The sequence below is a fragment of the Nesoenas mayeri genome (assembly GCF_963082525.1).
Source record: "Nesoenas mayeri genome assembly, chromosome: 3".
NCBI classification, from domain to species: domain Eukaryota; kingdom Metazoa; phylum Chordata; class Aves; order Columbiformes; family Columbidae; genus Nesoenas; species Nesoenas mayeri.
The window spans coordinates 33,234,554-33,259,772 of record NC_137544.1 but is presented as its reverse complement, the minus strand read 5'-3'; the positions used below and the strand labels follow the sequence as shown (position 1 = coordinate 33,259,772).

Here is a 25,219-nt window from a genome sequence, read left to right as displayed (position 1 = left end):
CCGGCCTTGGTGTTTGTTTGAATAATAATTGGCAGATTAAATTAATATTTAAAACAAAACAAACAAACAACAGCAAGACAAAAAAAGGCAAAGCGTTGCTAATAAAGAAAGAGACATTTCTGTCGAAAAACAGTCTGAGGGGAAAACCGTAAGGCTTGTAATGAGATGTATCTGGAAATGTAAAACTGAATCTATGCTGAATCTCATTCTTATCTCAGCAGTCCTACAGATGTGTTGAAGACGTACAGCCCAAATTTCAGCCTCAAGCTTACACTTTACGCTCCACATGTCTAGTCCCCATATAGGTGCATGAACTGAGGCTCCCAGGGTCTGAGGGCGTGTATCCTGCCCTGGCATTTGCTACAGTTTTTCTCATGTGAAATGAGGAAAGTGTGCCCAGCACCTCACCACAGGAGAAATTCTTCACTGCAACAGTATTATTTGTTACCCTAAAACTATGCAAAGTTCTCTTCTTTGTATATCTGAGAATCACGCAAACATTTATTACAAACATGCCATCCAAAGAAATCATTACTTTTACAGGACAGTTACTCTTATTTCTAGTCACTGTTTTATGTAAAGCCCAAGACATAAAATTATGGGACTCACATTTACCAAACACAACATTGTTGGTTAATAAATCAGATGAAGTAAGCAGAGACCTTTAAAACAGTCCATTCTCCTTTCCTACAATCCAGCTGGACAGACTTGAAGAAAAGCAGAAAGAGACGTATCGGCGCATGCTGGAACAGCTCCTGTTGGCAGAAAAGTGCCATCGCCGCACGGTTTATGAGCTAGAAAATGAGAAACATAAGCATACAGATTACATGAACAAGAGCGATGACTTTACCAACCTCTTGGAACAGGAGCGGGAGAGGTGAGTGAGTACCTGCGACAGTGGAAAGAGTATCCCTGGTGTCCTGGTGCTTGTCGGTTCGGCAGTGACACAGTCTGGTATTTTCTGTTTAAATGACACTAAACTCCTGTCAGTTCACTCACATTATTAGTATGTACATTACTGTGCAAGCCTTGAGTTGGAAGAATACCATTAAATGTTCTCTAGTGTGCACTTGGATTAAGAAGCAGATTTGTGTTGAATTACTCATGCCCATTTTGGGTTCACCTCCTGGTAGGTTTTGATCAGATGTTATTTATGTTGGCTAAGTTTGAGGCAGGCTTGCTCAGCTAAGTGCCACATTTAGTAAAGGACAGGACTCTGTTTGTCACAGCAGGAGGACAGGGTAAGGAAAACCACAACACACATTAGGATACTGGCACACAAGTGGTAGGGACTTTGTCATGCCCTTTACATTTAGGCTTGCAAAGTCACAAACCATTTGCATTATTTTTTATATTTTTGAAGATACATGCCTCAGGCAAGATTTATGTTCCCCTGGAAGAAAATATTTTCATGTTTTATAAAACCGTTCCTAGCTTGCAATGGACTATCTCACAGGCTCATACACTCCATTTTTTTGGTTCAAGTGTTTGTCCTCCTTGTGGAAGTAATTTGTTTTCTGAGTCTCTAAGAAAAGAAACAGCACCTGCCTTAGGTGAAGAATGATCACACGGTAACAGCCTCAGTTTTTCAATATGAAATTTTCATGCTCATACTAAACTTCTTGGAATCAATTCACAAAGGTTTTTGTTGGTTGGTTGGTTTACTTGTTTGTTTGTTTTATAAAAGGTCTGAGAAAAATACTTAAGGCAAGTTCAAAGAAGAAATGCTTTTAAGGAAACCACAGTCTGATGGCAGACATGTGCAAAAAGCCAGGAGCTAAACTGTTTAGTGTATTTCCTGAGCTCAGTACAGCACCAGCTTTGGGTAGGTGGCAGATGAGCTGAAGTGACCACATTTCCTGGTTTAATAGCTGCTGTTTTTCTGTCTCTCTGTTCTCCTGGGTTGATTGGCAAACAAAAAGGACAAAAATGCTTCTGCAGAAGATAAAAAATGTGTTATATTTCCAAGTGAAGAGCAATTTCATATCTGATTCTAGTAGATGTCATTGTTTTTTGTGCTGAATATCTGTATATGTGTGGACATGCATACAACTGAAACGTTACAAAAGTAAAAGTGGTATCAAGATACCATTTACTTTTGTCTTTACATTTTATACTAATTTTAATTTGACAATTGTTAATTTATTATTCCAGCTCAACTCATGAAGGCCACTAAATAGCCTAAGATTATGGCCTATATTGAACTGACTTCCTTCAATGAATTGATTAGCAGGCTTTCTGTCTCACACTACTGCTGAGATATCAAGTCCTATCTCTTCGGGCATTTTCTTGTACTCTTCCTGCTCCTTTGTGTCTTTTAAACTTCAGTTTTTCTATTTCCTACATTTTTTTTTTTTTTAAATGGCAATAAAAAACCCAGATAATTTGAATTTGAACTTCTATTGAAAGCAGATCTTTAAGAGCAAGTAAATCTGCTGGCTTTAGTCACCAGTGCCTCCGTACTGGTGGCTGTGGGTGAAGAAGTGCAGTGCTGAAGCGATTTTGATTTATGTTGAATGACACAAGAAACCTGATGTTTGCTGTTTATTCCACTTTCTTTGTTTAAGGCACTAAAGAGAAAATTTGTTTCAAGTTTAGTAGTGACCAAGCAGAGGGAAAGAACATGGCACTTAGCTAAACATAGAAAACCAAGTATTCACATCCTTCCCTCCTCAAGTTCTTCCTCCCAGATCATTTACAGAGCAGATGATTAGCAAAATCAGGATGGGCTGGAAACCAGTCATTAGTGTACAGTCTTAAATGATCTCAACTCCTCACCTTTGTTTGCTGAGTGCACATGAAACTGAGGCTGCACCCACATCTTTGTATGTATTAAAAGCTGTAAGTAGTATCCTTCAAGGGCTATATTCATGGAGAAAGAGAGGATGATGGGATGACTTCTTAGGAAAGTCCCACAGTAGCGATCAGCATTAGATTTTTGTCAAAAAGAAAGAGTTTGTTGTAGAAAGATTAAGTTGCAATGCTTAAAACATATGTAAAAAAAACAAATCAAAACAAAACAAACATACTCACTTGACCTGTATATTAGGACAGAGAACTGGCCTGCCCAAAGGCATTTCTCTGAGCCTTGCCTAGGCATTCTTGTTTTATAAGTACCACTATTTACATAATTTATTTTACTGTGGTGCTTTGAGGCCTCAGGGTTATTTTATTAAAAGCTGAACAGACTTGTAGTCTCCACAAAAAGGAAAAGGGACACGGAGGTGAACTTTGCCCGTCAGCCACTCTGCTGCACTCACAGTTATAACGTTAATGAGACAGGGTGAACCGGAGGAAGAACAGTCCTGCGGGACAGTCATCTCACAGAAGCCCGCTACAATGAGAGCAGTAATAATTTCTGTCCTGATTCTAAGTAATTTAAGTAATTTTGGTCTTCACAGTAATTCACCATCTCTCCTAACTATTGATGTCCACACCAGCATTTAGAGGCCACATCAGCTTTTGCTGTCCTGTGAAAGTTTGAACAAGATAAATAGGGAAATTCCCTAAGAGCAGAAATATGCCTTGGTTCTAATGTATTTCTATCACTCTCTGAATGTATTTACTTTGGAATATTTATTTTTTTTTTTTGCATACACTTTCATACATTATCTCTAATCCATCCACAACAACATGATATGAAAGAAAACAGTCCTCATGAGGAACTAATTATTAGGTCAGCATTGCACAGGAAGGAAGTAACAGGAAAACGTGATTTGTCAAGAATAATCATGTATGAAAGGTAGATATAAAAAAGAAAACTGTACACATGGATATTCTAATTGTAGACAGCTAGGAGGGGTAAATGGGGAAAGCTGGAGGGCCTGACTGTTAGTGTTGGCTCTGCAACAGAAACGTCATGAAAAAGGTTGGCATGTTACAAGAAAAGAGTAGTGACAACCGTTTGCTGGACAGAGATGAAAGAAATCTGGTACTTTTAGCGGAAGGTGCTTCTACAGACATGGTGGCTGAAGTGTTTTGCATATTTCACTACAGTACACTATAATTGTATCTAAAGATGGAAAAGTTTTGAAAGTTGGGAACAGTATTTTATTTTTATCGTTTGAGTAAATTTCCCCTTTACCATGCTTGCCCACCTCAGCCACTGTTCCTGTACCGTCAAGTTGTCCTTGCTACCTCTTATCCCTGTGAGTGCAAAAGCAGCCATCTTCCTCCTGAAGAGGATGAAGAATAGGGAGAGGAGATCAGAGGCCTTTGGTTGCAGACAGTGGGGCAAGGGGTCTCTGGCCTGACAAGTGGAGAATGATGGGTCTGACTGGAACTACACTGACAATGGGGCTTGCAGTGGACACCTGAAGAGCAGCAAGAGCTGCAGTGATGAAGTTGGTCCTCCCAGCAGAGGCACACTCCTGGTCTTCAGCTGCACTTTGGGGAGTGAACTCGGGCACCAGATGAGATGGCTACAGCAAAACCAGCTATGGGCATGATCCTACCCTAAAAAGCTCTTGTGTAAAGCAGGCTTAGCATGAAGTGGTAGTTGGTTATTCTCTTCTCTGCCTAGTTCCAACCCTCTCACCTCTTTATGGAACAGTAGAAAGGGGTGGGGGGGAAGAAATAAATTTTCAGGATTGAGGATGAACTTTTTCATTTGATCAGTAGGGCTTTTTCTTCTGCTGGAATGGGGGAGAGCTCTGTGTAACCTTGGCACTGCTTCGACCTCTTGAACTACCAAAGAGATGAGGTTTAAAATCCTGACATTTTTAGAGGTGCTAATCTCTGAACAATTTGTCTTGTACTCTCCTTTTAATCCAGTTTGTTGACAGCACATTCTGCAGCTATTGAAAGCACTGGAAAGCTCCCATTGATTTTAATGGTTCAGAAACAGCCTTGTGGTGAAGACCACTGAGCCAGTCCGGCGGGATGGATGGTAGAAAAAAGCTGAAAGTCATCAAAAATTTGGAGAGGAAGGAGTTTCTTTCATATGCATGGACATGGTTTGTAGAATAGAGGGTGGGATGTGGCAGAAAGGCTTTGTCGAAGCTCGTTAAGGGAGATCTGTTCAACTGCTTTGTGAGCAATTTGATCACTTCCAGCATGATCCCTGAGACTCTTTTACACCACCACACAATGTAACAGTAAATACACAGTCACTATCTAATGCAAGTATAGTCTGCCTGAAAGCATCGATATTATGTTTAGTCACATTTTATTGTAAGACTTTGTTGAAAGTGATGAGGATTTTAAATTGGCTCTTGCTTTCCTTGCTGCAGCTTCAAATTATTCTTCACAGCCACAGCAACAGTGTTCCCAGTGCACTGAAGCATTTCACATTTTCCTCAAAGGCAAGGCTGGGGATTCAGTCTGTACTTCCTAAGCAGTGCCCTGCTAAATATGGTTTTAGTTAAACCCTCTTTTTGAAGTACATGGCCATAATTAGATCTGCTTAGAGGAGACAGCAGGACTGTGACCCCAGATCTTTCCTCCACAAAGTTTCCTTTCAGTCTTCGTGTAAAATTGTCTCCTCTCTGCCTCCCCCATCACAGCACCCCCAGCAAGGAATGCACTGGCAAGTCCCTCGGAGGTCTGTGATAATACATTCCTCTCGGCTTTGGTCATCCTGGCACAGAGATGCTCTTGGCTGTTCTGCTGGTGATGTAATTCTGGGCCCACATCACCTGCAAAGGAAACTGATCTGCGAGCAATAAAGCACACAGCCGTCTTAAAACAAAAATGGGAGTGTTGATGTTAGCAAGTTTTTAATTCCGCTTCGCCCCCCCCCCCCCCCCCCCCCCCCTTTGTGGCATTTCTGTTTTTATTACCAAAGCTCCCCTTCTCCCTTTTCCCACGAGACGGCAGCACCAAGCCTTTCATTGGGAAATGCTTGCCTTTTCGTCTCCTTTTATTTCATGGACCCAAACATGTGTGAAGGCTGGAATGTGACATAGCTTGGAGATTTTGTGTGTGTTACCCTTCCAGTTTGCATTTTCTCTTGATTTTCATGGAGATTGTCAAATAAAGAAGCTGGCAGGAAGACAGCAGGGCAGAGTATCCATCAGTCAATTGCTTGTTTAGAGAACAATCAAGCCAAAAGTATGAAGTGTTCAGGGCTAATAAACCTCTGTGATTTACCAGTTTAAGGCCAAATTCTGTGGTAAGAATAGCCCCATATGGAGACATTGCGGTGAGGTATAAGCTGCAAACATATAGCACAGATTTGGGCCTGATTCCTTTAAAGTCTGGAAATAAGGCTACTCTACAGAAAAGTTTTTAGTATTTTTTTTCTCCAAGACTTCTTATCTATATTTGTACTCTGACTCTTTTCTCATTTGGTGATTGCTTCTGCGTCCTGGTTTCCAAACTGTGACCCAAAAAAAGGAGAAGCCAGCCCGATGGAACTGTGGGAATTGCCTACAGTAGTTACTCATCGTACTGCACATTACTGGCTGTAGTAGAGAACTGAGTCACTCTCTGTCTACTTTTCAGTAAGTGCATCTCTAAACTTTTAATCTTACAATGTAGAAGACCAGGGCAACAGTACAGTTTTTATTGTTTTCTTTCAGGCTGACATGCTATCTGTATGGTATGGAAACACTGGCTATTTTCTGTCAATGTAATACTTGCACAGGATCACAGATCACAAATTCTGTGCTAGTCTATCAAAAGAAACAAATGAAAAAACCTGGCAATGACAAATACCATTTCTGCAGAGTTAAGTAAATCTGACGGTCATCCATTTTGCAGGTCCTGTTTTACGGCTCTAGCTGACTGTAAGGCAGCAACTGCCCAAAGTTTATGTTTTAACTAATGAATCTGGTCCCAAGTTCCAACAAAACGGCTCCAAAGGTAATTTAAAAATGAGAGCAAACAGCCACATCAGACTGTGGAGAAACAATATGAAAGATTGCAAGTCTTACACAATGTGAGGCTTGCCATGAGCTGGGACTAATCCAAATCCATCTCTTCACACTTGGATAGTCCTCAAAACTGTCCAGTCTTTCAGTCACTTCTGGGATTATATAAAATGGCATCATGTGTTGTTTCAGCTATTCTTCCAAAATTATTTCTAAGTAGGCATCAGCTTCATGGCCCTTGAGAGAGAATTATTATACAAAACTATATGTAGTTCATTATTCCTAGCAAGTTTGCTTGCTAAAATCATCAATTCAAATGCTCCCAGGTCAGACGGGGGGAAAAAATGACTTCATTCAAAATCTACTCACGAACTCGAACTCTGTCCAGGGTGCAATAGGTAACAATTTTAATATTTAAGGGGCTTTTGGCATGTTTCAGAGTTATTATACTACTGAAATAAATATCAGTTCACAGCTCTACTGAGGCCATCTTTTTAAGTTGTCATTTTTTAGGCAAAGAAAACAAGAACTGAATCAGGGTCATGTAGGGAAAATTGCTTCCTCATTCAGAAAGATTAGAAACAGGTTTCAGCTGAAGTGCCAGGTTTCAGTGAATTTCTAAAAAAATCAGATAGATGCCACTTATTTACAAGCACAAATATATGCTACTAAGCACTCAAGCTTGAACAAGTGGGATATTTTCTTTGTGTTTAAATGGAAGTTTACCTGTGCAGAGGTGTACAGACTGATTAGTAAAGTATATGACTTACTGTTTTGGTTAATGTCCTACAAATATTCAAGGCGTCTCCTACATAGTCAGATAACTTCCACTAAGTTGTCTAAAGAACTTCAAGATCTTATCTGACTTGGGAGGTTATTTTGACTTGATGAGCCTATATATAATCTTTCCTAACCCTAAACAGATGTAATACTATTGCCATCTTCTTTCCCAAAAAGGGCGCTAAATTGTGCATCCCTTCTCATTCCTGCAGTGGAGAATATAAAGAATGAGTTCAATATTTGCATCATTTCAGCTACCATTTCTTTTTTAGTCTTCTATATGGAAAAATCTTAAGGCAGAAGAAAAATTCCCAGGGGGTGCAAAAATCCAAAATAAATGTTCTTGTGAAATTTACCAAAGCTTGTGCAAATGTGAGGGGGAAGAAATGCAGAACATAAAATGTATAATTCAGCATGTATTTGTGAAGTGCCTGTGATTATAAAATTGTGTTGCCACAGTTCATATTTGACCAATTTTTTAAAAAACTCATTTAAAAATGCAATTTGGAGTGTAATATAATAATCACAAATGTCCTCAAAGAAAAACCACTGGCCTAAGTCACAAGACCAGCTACCTAAAAAAATATATCAGATAACCCTGTAATGATGACATTCACCTGGACTGTGGAAGACTTTCAGTTGTCCCATCAGCTTGCTGGGATCTGAACTCAACCTCCCTGAGGAGGCCTGCCAGGTCTTGTCATCAGGTCTCTTGGGGCATCTGTTCCCACTCTTCCCAGCTAAAATTGTCCCATTTTTACAAGTCATTACACTCTTATTGAGTTCTTTTCACCAAAGGGATGAAAATCTTCTTGTAGGTCAGTGCCTGGGTATTCAAATTCACCCAGACACAGGAATTCACTGTGCAAGGTCTCTCCATCTTCCAAAAAGTGAGGCTTTTTCACTTGTTCGTTTGGTGAAAGGTGCCGAGTGATGGTCCTCTCTATCTGCTGCTTTTCTTAAAATGACACAAATTACTTATTCAAGATGAACACGTTTCACTGAAATCCACGTGAAATTTTTTTTCACTTGAATGAAAGAGAAAAATAAAGGTTTTCTTTGGTAATTACTTATTGAATTTTTGGTTCAGCTCTGGAACTGAAAAATCAGTTTTTCACACAGTTCTGTTATCCAGTTGCTTATGTTAAGGAATGATTAATAGTAACGTAGCTGAATATCTAATGGCTTAATGAGAAAAGATAAAGAAATGAGCAGAAAATGAGGCTAAATTATAGCAGAGTGACAGCAATGCTTTTCTGATGATAGCAATTATGTCGTAGGTGAAAAAGTATCTCTTGGTGACAAGTATATCTATCACAGGATGAAAGTTCCTGTACAGTTCCATTTAAAATGTTTATTTTCAGAGGAACTGGAAGGCGATAGACATATTCTCTTTCATTATTTAAATGTCATGCTTTTCCTAGATGACTTGTTTAAAAATGATGCATAGCTTTCCACATTTTTTCATTTTGCAGATTACTGGCTGCAATACAACCCTAGTTTCCAAACCCAGTACGTGCAACACCGTGTCCACAGGGGTGACAGGCGGGCGGGTGGTGTGGAGGACAGGGCACTGCTGCTGGCAGCTGTAGTCACACAGCTTCGGCTTTGTGGGCACCGCTAATCCTGCGGTGGAGAAGAGCGTGTCCTGGTTTGACCGGCCCATGTCCTCACCTCACAGACCAAGTGCTGTTGGTCCGACTTGCTCTCAGTGGCGAGCACTAGTGCTTTCTGCCCATCATGAGCACACCAAGGTCTCTACACTAAGCTTCTTCGAGTCTTAGGAAATAACTAATCCGTAAAAAGGCCAACCTGACGCTGGATTTTGTGAGCACAAAGCTGGCACTGGTGAAATTCCTTTGAAGTCAGCAGAGCGCTTCTTGATTAATGGGATTAATGAGAATCAGGGTAGGAACTCTGAAAATGTTAAAACTGTGTGTGCACGTACCCGTACAAGTATTTATATGCACATACAAATGTGTTACATACAGCAGTTTTCTGAGTGGAGTTATAGACCCCGGATAAGAGTTTGCTCTCCTGCAAAATAACTTAACAACATATATTTCCTGTATTATTATATTTTTATATAACTTCTATGTGCATTTCTGGTTATGATAATAATAATTTATTGCCATATTATTTTTACATAATTTCTACAGCCAAATAACACTTTTGTGTTTTGAATTATTTTTTTGTCAGTATTGCCTATTGATTCTACCAAGGAGGCTGTAAATTTTTCCAAACTGATTTTGCCTCTCTTTGTGTGCAAGGCATCATTTGCACTTATGTCACTATAACATTTTTAAAAATAATAGTGATTTCTAAGTGAGGATGCTCAGTGGAAGTCAACAGCTGACAACCAAATACCTGTTAGAAAACAACACGGCCAGGATGCATAAGCCCTGTAGCTATTCAGCGGGCAACACCAACATGGTAGAAAGAAATTTTAAAGCAAGTAGAAGCAAAATAGAGCACCTTCTAATTCACACTTACTGTATGAAACTGACCTGCTTTCTCCTTGCTTGCTCTCCATCTGGGTATATGAGTTTTCCCTGTCCTTCCACCATCCAAATGCTCAACAGGCTGGTGGTTGGGACATCATTGGAAAGGGGTAGTGCAAGCTGGAATTATTTCAGACTGAGAAGAGAAATAAAACCAGATATGTTACTCCCTGGGCAAGTAATGCAGCTCACAGGTGCTAGTGCAAGAGGCAGCCGCCTTGCAAGTCTTCCTTGGAATGGAAGCACCTCTGGCTCCCGGCCTTATGTGATGGCTGTGGTCAGCCCTTGTCTCCCTGGTCCTCAGAACAAGCTTCTCGCCATTGTGTGTGTAAAGACATGTATTTCATGAGGTCCAAGTAACCACAAGTGGAGAATGATGTTCAGCTCAGGCAAGACAGTGGCACTTCCAAGGATGTGCAACAGCAAGTTTGGATGACTGAGATACAGATCTGCCCCAAAATCAGGTATCTATGAACATTCAGATTTATATGGGAGTGTGTAGGGTGTAATTCTGTTTAATTATGTTTTTAAAATCTTCCTCTCTTAAAATTCTTTATTAATTGCATTTCAAAAATCTATATGTGTCTTTTTTGGATCCTGGTCTAAGTAACACCAAGTAGAAGGTTAAAATAGCATGCTCAAGCCGTGGGGGAGTCTAGGCCCTGGGTGAGTGCTGTGGGGTGTATAGTGGGGACAGTCTCTTCTCTAATTCCCTCTCAGTAGACACAAATTTTATAATGCAAGCAGCAAACCTAAGAATTGCATGAGCTGTAGTAATTAGTTATGTGGTAGTAGAAAAGCTTGTCTAAGTGTTTTTTGGTTTTTGTTTTTTGTTTTTCTGGTTGATTTGTTTTGTTTCATTTTGCTTTTGAGGGGCTTGTGTGGGGTTTTTTTGTTTGTTTGACTCATTGTTTTTTTGTGGGGGAGAAGAGGGAGGAAGCAGGACACGTCCATTTATGCTGCACCTCCAGAACACAGGGGCAAAAAACACTAACAAAGGTGGAGTTGCGAGATGAATGTAGTGGGCAGGTGTGTGCTCCTTTGTGTTCAGGGAAAGAGCTGAGGGTCCTGGCATGAGCATTAACATAAATACCTTCAGAGCCTTTCAAACTGAGAGTTGGGAGGCAGCACATTAGGATGTGGTGTGACAGCCAGGGCTACTCAGTGCTGATGTTGTTAAAATCTATCAGTCTATCTTTAGTTCGTAAAAGCAGCCACTGATTGCTTCTACAGCATTTGAAAATTTTACTGAGGATTCATTATTTGCTAAGTCACTGAATATGGTGCTCATAGGAAGCCACATCAAGAAGGAATCTTCATGACATTAATTACTTTTCTCCGCTTTTATAGGTGTGTATTGTCTTATCCTTATGTCAAGCTGTGACTGATGTAGGCAAGTATAATATGAAACAGTGCACATGTAGCCTGTATTTCCAAAATCTGAGACCCTGTGTTGAGGGAAATGGAGTTTTTATATTGACTCCACTCAAGCAGACTCTTGCTCTCAAGCTGCATTGCTGCTGTACAGCTGTGTGAGCTTTTCCATGCTTGACTAGCCCAGTGCATGCGATTATACGAATGATGCTACTTCCTAAAACTAGATTTTAAAGCTCTTCACTCTTTTTTTCAAACACTCTCCCATGTTTGAGGCCCTGTCATGGTGACTCCAGAAACCATCACTTGGGTTGCTTTATGCTAAAACAGGAGTTATTTGTTTTATTCACTCCATCACATACATTATTATAAGGAAGTCAAGAAAAGGTCAGCAGGAGTTAAAGCAATGTGGCAAGAACTGAACTGATGGAACTGGAAGGTAAAAGACAACAAACAGCAAAGAGGCAGGTTTAGGGCAGGGGATGGCAGCCACAAGACAAAGAATATGGGAAATGAATCTGAATTAAGAGATTAATGAGAACAGAGGGAGTGGTGAAGGGAAATAGCTATTGACAAAAGTAAAGTGCTGTAGAGCCTTCCACATGGGTGACAGAGGGAAGAAAGATGGTAAAGAGATGACATAGAACAGAGACCAAGCTGCAAGCAGAAGACATATAAAGGATAATACAGCAAAAATTAAGCAGAAGGCATCATACTGATGATGTTGTTTGATGCAGGACAGCATAGGCACTGGGACTTCCCAGAACTTGGTTGCACCAAAAGATAATACATCTTAGCAAAGAAAAGTAATTTTGCATTGATTTTCAGTTTCCAGTAAGGGAATATTCACTACTGTTCTTTATGCGTTACTTATTGTCATGCTTTAAAATGTGACCCTTTTCTCTAGATGGAGTATTTCTGTTCTATAATCCCACACTTGGAGAAGTCAGGTGAGAGGGGGGCAACATCAGAGAACCAGCTGCCAAGACAGCAAAAGAAACATGCAGGTGAAAATCAGTCAGGGTTAATTAATGTCCCAGACACAACTTGAACAAGAGGCTGAGACACTGTCAAAAGACTAAGTCTCTCCTGGTAAGCTGAAAATAAGCACAGCTCCCTGTTCTCAAAGCCTCAAGCTCACTCCTCCACGGCATTTTTTCACACAAACACCTGCCACGTTCAAAAGTGAGTAATTTAGGAAAGCAAAGGTGGCCACCAGAGCAGGTGAAGGTGGCACTAGTGGGGTGCTTTGATAAAGTACAGGTATGTAAAGGTGGCAATGCTTAAAATGGCAGTTCCACAGGGGAAAGCAAGGAACCATCCTGCCATGTTGCACTTTGCTAAGGTCCTAGACACCACTACAAAATGGTATCTTTGACTTGGTACAATTAGCTGTGTTGATGGGTCCTACTTCAGCTGTAATCACCTTTCCTTCAGGGAGTCCCACCAGTATTGGAGATAGTGAACTTTCCCAGCTATCAAAAGGATACATGCGGTGTTAAGAAAGCAGAAAACCAGAAATAGGGGGTGAAAAAAAAAAAGGTGGAAAAATAAAACCAAACCAGAAATGCTTTTGTTAAACTTTTCAATCATGCTTCCGTAAGAGCCAGCAGATCCTAACATAAGGCAATTTTCATGCTGCAAAGAGAAAAACAATTTTAAATCTAGGCAGCTTGACTTATTTAGAAAGATCTGGGGAGTAATAAAAAAAGCCAGTGTTTGAATGTCTGTGTTTGTGTGTGCACAGTTTCTCTAACAGCTGCATGGTACAACCTGTTTTAAATAAGAACAAAGGTGAACAAAGCCAGTTGTCAGTGCAGCTCACCAAATGAAGGTTTTTAGTGTGCATGACGTATGCAATATAAAATGTATTGCCTGAGAAATAACAGCACAGAGTCCAACTTGAAGTCTTTTTCTCAGGCTTTTCCTGCAAAGTCATGTTTCAAGAATTTATTATATTTATCTTTGTTATTTATTTGTGCCGGAAAGGCCCAACAGATCACCTTGTTCACTGTATCTTCAGCAGCAAATTAAACTCAGCCTCTTCCCTCCCTCAGCATTCAAAGTTTTCATGTTCTGTCAAGATGCCACCGAACTCATTAATATCTATTATGCTCAGAGCAGGCAACTGGCTAAGTAGAAATTGAAGGACAAGTCTGATTTACCAAAAGAGTTTGACTTACCAAAAGGGTTTAACTTACCAAAAGAGGGGGGGGGTGGGGAACGGGAAATGATGGAAGATTTTCACTGCTTTGGGTGATTAACAAACAAAACCATTAAGTCTGGCAAGCTACACAGTGTACTTTTTCACATATTTAAATCAACACAATTTCAGGAAAAGTTTTGTTTTGTACAAACAGAAATATTCAGGCTTCTCCTAACATGTTAGAGCTAACTTGGAGAAAGTTGCGAGTTCTGCCTTCACTGTAAATGTTACGTGTGTTTCTGCACTGAAGATAAAGAGCCAACAGAGAGTAGGGCAGTCCACTGGAAAGGTTACAAAGCCCCGCTTACAGAGAATTTTATAATCAGGCAATCATTTGTTACAAGTCTCTAAGATCCACAAGAGCAATCCATTGCTGTGCAGAGTTTAGCATATTTTTAAGGAGAGCAACATATCAAAGAAATGTGTAGTCTATTAGCACATCATTAAATAGTTAAACCAATTCTACCTTTTGCTTCCCAGTTACTCTGCTTTATAGCAGACAACTGTGCCAGATAAACAGTACAATTGCTGTCAGAGGTGAGTTGGAATTCAGGATTCCTGTCTATTTCCTCCCCTGCTTTTATTTCTTGGTGTTTTTTTTTAATCTGGTCTCACAGTGTTGTTAAGTGCTGTTTTACTCAGGAATGTATTTCTTGGTCTACTTCATCCCAATGAAAGCCTAAACAAAAAGATTCATGAAATTCTGGGGAGCAAGTTAGATTTTGCCCAGCCTTTGATGTGACTTAAAAGTGAAGATACTATTGAGAAATAACAACATATGGAGTAGCTTTATATTGTTATATATACACATAATTTGGTTCCTATGCAGTAGAAGTTATAAAGGTTAAAGGCCTATTTGACCTTAGCTGTGACATCCTACGTGATGTCCTCTATAGCTCTGATACTGCTGTAGTGGTAGGTATGTGGAGTATTTAGACTGGTGATGGAGAATAATTACGAAGGGTGGTGGTGGTGGAACAAACACATCTCAGCTAGTGCAGGGTACGTAGGCTCCCCATTACCACGCTGCACTTTCACTAACAAGTCTTGTATCCAGTTGTCTGCTGGCTCACATCCAGACAACTCCAGTGACTCTACATTACCTTCCCTCGGCTTTTATTTCTAAGCTGCAGAACAAGATTGGGGAGCTGACAGTCTGGCATAAGTCCCCTCTGAGGATCACTGGTGGTCACAGGTGCTGCTGGTGATTACCATGAGGTACATATGTGGTGTATGTCACCTTGTCTTAGTGATCTGACCTAATCTAGATTTTTTTCAACAGGCCCTGGAATGGGTTGCCCAGAAAGGTTGTAATGTCTCCATCATTGGAGGTACCTGGGACTTGGGTAGTGCAAGCCCTGTTCAACCTTTTCTAACTGGACCTGTGGGGGGCTGGACTGAACATCTCCAAGGTCCTTCACAACCTCAACCATTCTATGGTTTTATGATGAACCACCCTCCAGAGGACACCACACACTTCCTTGTGACTCTGCTTGCACCAGGGCACAGTGGCTTAGACTGGGACAGACTCTGTAGCAACATCTGGTCATTCTCTTTAACACATTCCTTGCCAGGAAGGGACACTGGCAGCACCCTCAGTCATCCTCTGGTCTTCTCATGGCATGTTAAGGTTCTGTCTGCTGTCATTTTGCTGCCAAATCCATGATGAGTAGAGATAATACTTCAAAGTGTGTGGGGTAGGCAGAAGTCCACTTCATGGCTGCTGTGACTGTGAGTGGTCAGACTTCATGACATGAGTGATCCCTTCTGTCCCAGACCGCCGGTGCCCTCCCCCTTCTTCATGTGACATCTGTACAAAGCTGATTGCTATAGACTAACAGCTGCTTTCCTAAAAGAAATATTAAGCTCCTCTTGATGTCCCTGAAATTTCTGCTCTGAGCTGAGACCATAAAAACACAGATGAGGGGAGATGTGCTTCTGGCAGTTCCAGCCTGGACCAGCATGGCATCACAGATCGGTGAAGAGCCAAAGCAGATATGAGGGGACAGCTAGGACGGTTGTGGATTTGGGAGAGGTGGGGGTTAGAAATGGAGTGCAGAGGTGAGGAGGACCCTGGGACTGAACAGCAGGGGCAGCAGGACTGGGTGGGACAAGCTGTGCCACCAGCTCAGAGCCACCTGGGACAGGGTGCATGACCAGATATCCTCCTGCAGAGCCTCACTCCCAGCTGCTGATCACAGTCAAACTCATCTGTCAGCAGATAGTTTAGAAACCTGCTTGCAAAGTGCTCTGTGCTCTTCTAGTATCAAACTGCCTTGAGGTTGACAACCTGCTATTGTTATCAATTATTTTCTTAACTCAGTGTAGACCTTTATGCAGGCAATCTAAAGGATCTAAACTCTTCTGGTGATCTCCCTAAGTGCCAATATAATGCCACATCATTAAATTTTGACGGTGGATATTTATTTTAATGTTAGCCATTGTGCATGTAATTTCCTCTTTTTAAAGAGTATGTAGCTCTACCAGAACGGCTATTAGGATTGCAAAGGACACAGTAAGTAGGTTAAGCAGAACATTCATCCCCTCAGTACATGTGATCATTTGTAATTGCATAATCAAACACAAGTTTTGTACAGAAACCTTTCCTCTGACACTGGAAAAATAAAAACATGTTGAGATGCATCAGCTTTGTACACAGGAGGCAACGATTCCTCCATAGGACCCTGACTTCAAGTTTTGGAAGGTATTTAGTAAATGAGGTAGGGCAATATAAAAACGGAGAGAATTATTAAGGCTTTCCTTGGAAAATGTGACTTACCCCTGTTGAGTCTGTGTGATGGATTTCCTACATGGCGCTAGTTAAGTCATGTGAAGCTAATTTACATGGGCAGTGAACATTTTTCAATTTAAAACTGATTCTGATTTTGGGGAGCTTGTTGGAGATGTGGGCTCTGAAGTGCAGGAGTCTGGAGCATCCACTGCTGGGCTGGAGGCAAAGAAGGCTGTGATGTGAGCACATGCAGCACCCACCCTGCAGCACGTGAGAACCACATCTGACATACGCCGGAGCAGGTGTCCAAACTAGACCCTAGTCCCTTTGTGCTCCTATTTTCCAATCCAGAAGTAGAGTGTGTGGTAAATAGAGCCTTGAACAAAAAAGCATAAAATCAATCACTAAGCACCTGCTTTTCAAACGAGCACTGACCAGCCTGTATGCTGAATGAGGTGAGGGTCCTAAGGAAAAGTAATTAAAGAACATCAAATTAGGTAGTTTCTAAAAAATGTAAACACACACACTGGTCCATTTTTGTGGATAGTAAATATTTGACATGATATGCTTTCAGTGATTTTGGGTATTGCAGGCTTCTTTAAAAAAGAGGGAAGGTGAATGGGAAGGGGAAGGTGAAGAGGGAAGAAAAGAGGAAAGAGAAGAGGAAATGGAAGAGGAAGGGAAAGGGAAGAGTGGTTTCTAGTTCTCCTTGTAAAGACTGAAAAGGTGACTGTGGGCAATCTAGGGGACCGTTAGGGAAACACAAAGAATTCTCAAATTCTTTTATGTTAGTTTGGGAACGAAAGGGCTGATTTAGGATTTATTTAATGCAGGGAGCTAAGAGAACAGTGCTTTTCAGACCTCATGCAGACTCTCGGTTAGCTTCACTACTACGCATGAATTTTCAAAAACAAATATGCATGTGTATTAAATCCACAGGGGATTTTCTTCATGTGTTCATGCCTTTATCAACTGATCTGAAGATCAGTCAGCGCTTACCAACAGTAGTACTGCCACTTCAAACACCACCAAGACAAGAGAAAAGCAACAGGAACTTTTCTTGAGTCGGAAGAATGAATTGGCAGCTCAGACTGGGAAGCATTGCTTTTATGCATCCCAGTTCGGTCAAGCGAAAGCAATTCACAGGGGCTCCCTGAAATCAAATTATTATTTCTTAATCGCTCACCTATAAACCGTAAGCCCGGAGGGGGCTGTCAATAATAAACTCCGGGGAAGGGATGCTAAATGAAGGGCTGGCAGCAGCCAGCCACCAAGCCAATGAAACCCTCCCCACCCCACTTGCCCGCCGAGGCGCGGCGGCGGCTCCACCCCTTCCCCCTGCCCCGGGAGGGAGCGCACAATGCAGCGCTCCAGCCTCCGCGGCCCCCCGGCGGGGCGCAGCCCTCACCTTGCAGTGCGCGGGGGACATGGCAGCGACGGGAGGGCGGAGGGTCCGAGCCGTGCTGCGAAATTATCCTTTTTAATTATTTTATTGGCAGCTTAAAAAAAAAAAAAAAACTAACTATAAGGTAAGCGATTTCCATTTTTTTTTTTTTTTTAAATTCTTTATTTCTTAATTTGAGCGGAGCTAATTGTTCTTGTACATGCGCACTTCACGGGTTAACCGCCTGCGCTGAGCACAGGCGTAGGCGCCGGAGGGAGGTTGGAGCGGGGTCTGCGGCCGGGACAGCCCAGCTCCCGCCGCCGCGGCTCCGGCTCCAGCCGAGCTGGACGGGGCAGAACCGCGCTGGTTTCAAGGTTTGGCTGGAGCCCTGGAGGGTGCGCCTGGAGGGGCCGTGCCGCGGGGCTTCTTCGCCGGGACAGCGCATCGAGGGGTCAGGGAAGGATAGCGGCAGCTCGGAGACAGGTTTGGCAAATTTCATCTCTCAGCTGAGCGCTGCTGCTTCCTTTTCTCACGGATGCTGTCTGTATGCTTTCTGCTCATCCCCCTTCCTCTCCTCTGACCTGCGAAATTAATGTGGATGTGCTAATTGGCGGGCTGGAACAAAGTTCCTGTTCGGTTACAATACTGTTTCATAGCCTGAACGGGTTCTGCTCGTCTTTTGGTCTTAAAGATATTTGTTGCTTTTCTTCTGTGAACAAGGTGCTAGCAAGGTGGTGGGACTCTGAATCTAGTAAGTGTTCTTATTCCAAAATACTGCCCTTACTCAATGTTCAGTTAAAGTAAGACAGCTTCAACACGAATGAACTATTTCAGCAAGCTGGATTTTAAGTTTTACAAAACCAGTGTTAGAAACAAAAAAGAGGACCAAAAATTGTTGTAGAAGGCAAGCAATATGTCCTAAGTAAAGAAAATATTTTCTGTACTATAATTTGGGAACTGTCATGTGGTTCTGAAGTGGCAGGATTATTGAATTGCTTTTGAAATAGTTTGATACAGTCACTTCTCAAATGTTAATTCAGCAATGAGGAATAAATGGGGTTTTTATGCTTTAACTTTGTATAGTAGGTATTCACAAAGTTTGTCTTTGGACTCACTGCAACTGCTAACCAATTTTTTACAAGTTTTTATTTGTTTTCTGTGATAAACTGAAAGGCATCTCGGGAAGTTATGTAGCAAGGTCATCCAAACATTTATCTCTGTTCCTTGCCTTTCAAGTTTAATGAATAGAAAGGAGAAAACAACACACATGTGCTTTGCTCTTTCTCTTGCCATGGGATCCAATCTCATTTACATCTTCTCTCAGTTGAGATGGATGTCAGGGAGGGACTGAAGCTGATGATTTGAAAGTGTTACTTAATATTAAATTTCCCAACTTGAGTGTTAGAACTGCGTGTTTTGCTTCCTAGAGAGCCTGACTACCTTTTGGCTTTCTTTGATTTTATCTGAAATTGTAAGTGCTCAGAATCACTTTAACTCAGCCTCTGGGTATCTCAGCCTGGAAGCAAACACAGAAGCACTCAGACATAGTCCTTACGTGTGGAGGATTTCCACAGTGGCTGTAGAAATAATCTTCAAAATCAGCTGTTGTACATTAAATAGGGAAAAAAAAATATGAAGAGGGAACTCCTTTATTAAGTTAAACCACCTCTTGCTGGTTTTCATTGTCCTGGGATTCTAGCAAGCAGCCTCTCACATCACTTAATGGGCAGCAGCTTCCTAACTGCCAGTAGGACATGTCTCTCCAACTCTGCGTATGCGGTAGCAAACTCTTTAGGGTCGAAGTGGAAAGATGAGCTTGTGAAGGTATTTGCCTTTCCAGTGCTTCCCTGGGATTGCTGTGTGAGTGGCAGAAATGCTGTTGGCCCCTTGGGGAGGAAGCAGCCGTCATCAGCTGTCAGTCAGCCCATCCTTAGAGTGACCAAGTCCTTGTTAACATGCTTTTCTTAACCCTCACTTACTGGCCATCCACAAAATAGGATGGAAGTCATCACATCCTGTTGCAACAAACTTTTTGGAATTTAAATGGCGAAACAGGGTACTACAAGAGCAGTACATCTGCAATGGCTTTGTGCTAGAGCAGCAAATAGGAGCTCTGTAGACCTCCAAGCTGTGTACAAACTCAGTTAAAAGGTTCTCCAGAGACTACCTGCTTCCCTTCTTCCCATCCTCTTCCTTCTACCTGCTGTTCCTCCTGCTGCCCCTGTCTTGATAGCAGAGGAAAAAGGTCTCCACCTCTCTCCAGAGTGCCCTCCACATAAGCCCCTCCTGTGAGTGCTTCATTAAATGTTGTGAGACCCCTTGGTAATCTTGGCTTAGTCTGTTTGCAAAGCAGGGAGCTAAACCAGGCCAACATGGCGGAAATATAGTGCAAAAATGTTCATATGTACACAGTCTGCAGGAGCAGCTTATGTCCTTTCAGGTCATCCTCTGGCTTGCCCTTGCCTTACCAGAGTTTCCTCGCATAAGTGAGTGTCCATTTCTGTGCTAGAGATGGAAAGGGTCACATGAGCATTTGTGATGTTTTCTTATCTTCATGGAAGTACAAATGGGAAGGGCAATGCAAACACTGGTGTAATTTTCCATAAATGTTTTGGAGGCTTTTCACTTTTGCATGCTCTGTTTAAAACATTTTGAAGTGAATGATTTATTGAGGGGAGAGGTGGGTTTTTGGAAATCAGTGTGCATCTTTCCCCTGATAACCGAAATTTTAAATATTATGAGCCACTTTGTAGAATGGCTTCTCATATCAGCTATCAGTGCTAAGCATGTTTTTTAGAGTTCCCAGTTTGCTAAATTTATTGTATTTCAAATGTAGTCATGAAGTTGATGATCCTTCAGAAGGCAAGAAAATGTCTGCTGACCACTATTTGTAATTTCTTTTACAAACGTAGGCAAGAGCTAATGGTTCTTGCTAAGCTAAGGACTTGCTGCAGCTACTGCTTTTATCATTTACAAATAAATCCCGTTTAAAATCCAGTAATGCCCATTGGAGCTCTTCTGGTATGAAATGTCTTTCAAATCCACAACATTATTCTCCAGCTGTGAGTTTTACAGTTCATGTTGAAGTCTCAGTCTGGTCTGCAAAGAGATGCTGGAGAAAAGGAGGTTGAGAGGAGACCTTGTCACTGTCTACAACTACCTGAAAGGAGGTTGTAGCGAGGTGGGTGTCAGTCTCTTCTACCAGGTAACAAGTGATGAGAGAAAATGGCCTCAGGTTGCACCAGGGGAGGTTTAGATTGGGTATCAGGAAAAATTTATTCACGGAAAGGGTTGTCAGTCATTGGAACAGGATGCCAAGGGAAGTTGTTGAGTCACTATCCCTGGAGGTGTTTAAAAGACCTGCCGATGGGACTTTGGGATGCAGTGCAGATGGGACTGCACTTAGGGACATGGTTTGGTGGTGGACTTGGCAGTGTTAGGTTTACAGTCAGACTTGATGGTTATAAGGGTACTTTCCAACCTAAGTGATTTTTGATTCTATGAAGCCCATCTCTAGAGGGGTAGGGTTCAGAAGCTATCAGCATCCCATTGTGCTTTTGTTGATCAGTTTGAAGCTTGGAGGAGGGAAGGGGAAGCAGAAAGACCTTGTGCAATAAAATGCTTCAGCACCAAATAAGGGGGGACAGTGAGGGCCTGATTACTGTGCACCCTCTGCTTCCAGCACACTGTTCATGAAGGATATTAGAACTAAGTCCATAGTTGCTCTTCCTCCACTCAGGTGTCTGCCTGCTCTGCAAACTGAGATTGGTTGTTGGAAGTCTTCATGCTCCTAAATCTCCAGCACTGCTGCCCGCAGACCTTCCTCCTGCTGCCCTGGCGCTGCCCGGTGCGGCTGTGAACAGCTGATGCTGCAGTCTGTGGAGGGGTGCAGGAGACACAGCTCCCCGATGCAGCGGAGACCATGCGAGGTTGCATCAGTAGCTTTCGTACGCCAGTGTCCTGCCCCAGTCCAGTCAGGGCCAGAGGCATCTTCCTTTGTGGTACAAAATTGGAAAACAGCATTGTCCTGGGGTGTTTGGTTTTAACTGAGGCAATTAGTGCTTCGCACATATTCATACATAAGGGTTTGCTATTTTATTTATCCCATTTACTGTAAAGGATGAGTGTCGTCATCTTGAATGCTGTAGGGCACCCATTCTTCAAATACTGTGGGGAGGACAGATAGACAGAGAGGGAGAGACTACCTGGACCCTCCTGGCAGCAGAAGACCATGTATTCAGGGAATGACTAGGGCTGCATGTTTTGACATGATACTTTTGGTAACCTGTGGGGAGAAGGTGCTGCACAGACCTCAGCAGTGTTTTCCACAGACAAGCAGGAGGTACAGTACCCCTCTCTACAAGGAACCTGAGCAGACCCGCCTGCTTCCCCACTGTGATGTGGGTGCTGAGCCCCTGAGACTTTTACTGATAAATGCAGATTATCCAATTTTCTCCAAATATTTCTCCCATCTCTAAAAAAACCCAAAATTGAGGTAGCAAATACAGGGACTGGACTAGGGGTACCAAACTGTCGGCTTGCCAGTATTTCAGCTGTATCTAGCCCCCCATTTTATTATTAAAGCTCTTCTCTCTCTCTTCTCTCCTCTCTTCTCATTGTGACCTGAATACAGGTACTTTCAACATCTTGACAATCCAGAGTGCAGTTGCTCTGGGTAACATGCTGAAGATACACATGCTCTGAGTTTCTGAGGTTCTTTTAGTGTTGCGTCGGAGCCCATGCAGGTCTGCATTACTTAGCAAACATTAGCAGCAGCAGCAGTCAGATGAGAAGTCTGATAATAAATCAGTTGTAAGGTCAAGAGGGGACAACATCACCCCCTGCAATCCTGCTGGAATTCCACTTTAACCACTGAGTTATGATAGTTGTACAAAGATGAAAAGGCATGAGCAAGCTTAAACTCAGCATTATTTTGGTGTTTAGAAGTAACACTGAAAAGGTGTAGATTTTGTTTATTACTTTGACATCTCCAAACTTTGACATCTGTAAACTTGGATGCTGCTTTTCCACCTATCCCTTGCAGAAGCAGATTATAGAAGCAGTTTCCCTGGACATGGAAAACAGAAGTATTGTCAAGTACCTTCTGTGTAAATTCACTTGTCAAATCTTGCGCAGCCTAGTTCACTGCGTAAAAGCTGAGGCAGGATGAAACGCTGCACAGTGCTTCCCACCTTGTTCAGCACAGACATGTTAGCAAATTCATCTCCCTGTATTGGCATAGTTACAGTGCTTTATTTTTGCTTTTCCCAGAGGGGCCAGGTGAGTGATTCCCCACTGCTAACTCTCCTGCATGGCAGTGACAGTGATAACACACTTTCTTCTCCTGTTGCTCAGTCACATCCCTGAAATTCTTGTGTTAGTTTAACAGGTTTTTATTGTTTGTTTGTTTGTTTTTTTTCAGTGGCCTTCTCAGCAGTATTACCCAGTAGAATCTCGGGTAATCGCGTGGCCAGTGAATTGTTTTGCACTCTACTTAGCAGCCTGGCTGGTGTGTACCACCTGTAGCAACTGCTGGGTGAAAATCACATATGCCCTTGATGAACAGACTAGGAATTAGAAAACATATGCAGTTTTCTGAGCTTCTCTATATAGGCTTTCAAGTGGCAAGGCTGTTAAAAAGAAAATAAAGTGCTGTCTTCTGTGTTTCGAATTTATAGAAGTCACTGTAAAATTTCCTGTGGACAAGGGAGGCTGGAAACATTCTCTGTTTTGAAGATCTCATATTCTTGTATATTTGTTCATGACTTTGGGAGATGGGTCATTTAGAGCATCTGTCACGACAAATAATACTTTGTGGAAGGACACATGCTATTTCTTTAAAAATGTAGCCTGGGGGAGATGAGGGAGAGTTTTTGGGCAGAAACTTTTGCATGAAGCAGTGTGATAGAGTAGCCAGGGAATATGTTGCATGCTAATAAAGTTCCTTCCTTAGTGTGAAAAATGCATGCTTTGTGAGTGGCGGCAGGTCTTTTTTTACCTTTTGACATTCTAACTTGACCCATAATGAGGCATCCACCAACAGGTCTTTTCAGTCCTTTCCAAAGAGCTGCCAAAACTAAAGAGATTTTTTTGAGAACAATCTGTGACCCAGCAAGGTTGGCCGTAAGGTTTGTTTGTTTTTCTCTCTCCCGCTGGTTCCTCTTATTCTCTTACTCCCACATCCTATCCGACTCTTGTTTTCAAATGCATTCTTCAGCCTTCTCCTTCCCTACCTACTGCATCCTGTGTTCTGCTTTCTGGCTTCCTTTTCTTTTCTTACAGCTTTTCTTTCCAGTTCCTGTTCATTCTGTTCCCGGAGGAGCAATGAGTGAAACATTAACAGTCGCTGGAGGACTAAGTTAATATGGCTGTTGTTATGAGTTTAGGGTTCAGGTGAGGGCTCTGGAAGACATCCTTTGTGTACAACATTGTGCCCTGGAGCTCTGTGCACCACTTAATTGCTGGGGCAGCAGGGAGGAATGTATATCTGTGCTTCACCCTCTACCATCTACAGGTCAGCATTTAAGACAAAAATACAGTCGATCTCTGCTAAGATATGGATGTTCTGATTATGGCAAGTTAGTTAACAGGTGGTAAATTGCTCTGCTGTTATCACTTTACTGTGTTTCTCAGTTACAAAGAAGCTGAAAAGGTTCAGACATCAGGTGAGCAGAGCAAGTGGATTTGAATCATCACATGTCTTGATAGGGGATATGGGAGTTGCTGGTAGTTTGACAGCGGTTTGAAAAACAAGTAATTTCACAGTAAATTCAGTGTGCACACCTATGTCTTTTCTAAGTCGTGTTACTACTTTTAGAATAAGGCTCTTATATTAGTAGGGGATAAACGTATTATCTGTACCTCTTTGTCAGTTGAGGATCACAATCCTCATAAATCTGTGCTTACAATATGTGCAGGACCTTCCTGTGATGATGTCAACATATCCTGAATATAAATCACAGATACAAAATACTTATATTACTAGTAATTTCTTCATTGAAATGTTGCATGGGTAAGGCTGGAAAATATAGGTCTTTATTATCTTTCAGAAGATACACAAAACCTGTGTATTGCGGGCTTTTTTATTGTTTGAAAATGCAGCTTTGCAGACTGTATAAAAGAAGAGCGTTTTCCAGCTGAGGTTAGCTGTAGCCAAAGGTTTGATTAGTCTGACCCTTGCAGTCCACTAACTCCCCTATTGTAAATGGAAATGTGCCTAGAAGAAGAAACTTTTAAACATAATAGTCACTGTACTAGCAAATTTATCTTCCTGCTAATTTCTTATGCCTGTGATGCCCAGATGGTTCTCAGTTGTGTGCTAGTGTAATCTTCTGTGTTGCTGGTTTATATATAACCAGGATTGATCCATTTGTGTATGGCTGCATATAGCAGTTAGTTTTCATTTTCCATCTTTTTACCCATTTTTGTGTA

General features: G+C 41.8%; 1 protein-coding gene across 2 annotated transcripts in view; it reads left to right on the top strand.

Moving 5' to 3' along the window:
• The window catches only part of FILIP1 (filamin A interacting protein 1), a gene marked incomplete at both ends in the record, with an annotated part of 64,030 nt that overhangs the window by 20,691 nt on the left and 18,120 nt on the right, over positions 1 to 25,219 (top strand). For both annotated transcript variants that reach the window (XM_080342457.1, XM_080342456.1), the window contains one exon: positions 699 to 877. In XM_080342457.1, coding sequence (XP_080198583.1) covers positions 699 to 877 — 179 coding nt within the window. The remainder of the gene's footprint in view (positions 1 to 698; positions 878 to 25,219) is intronic.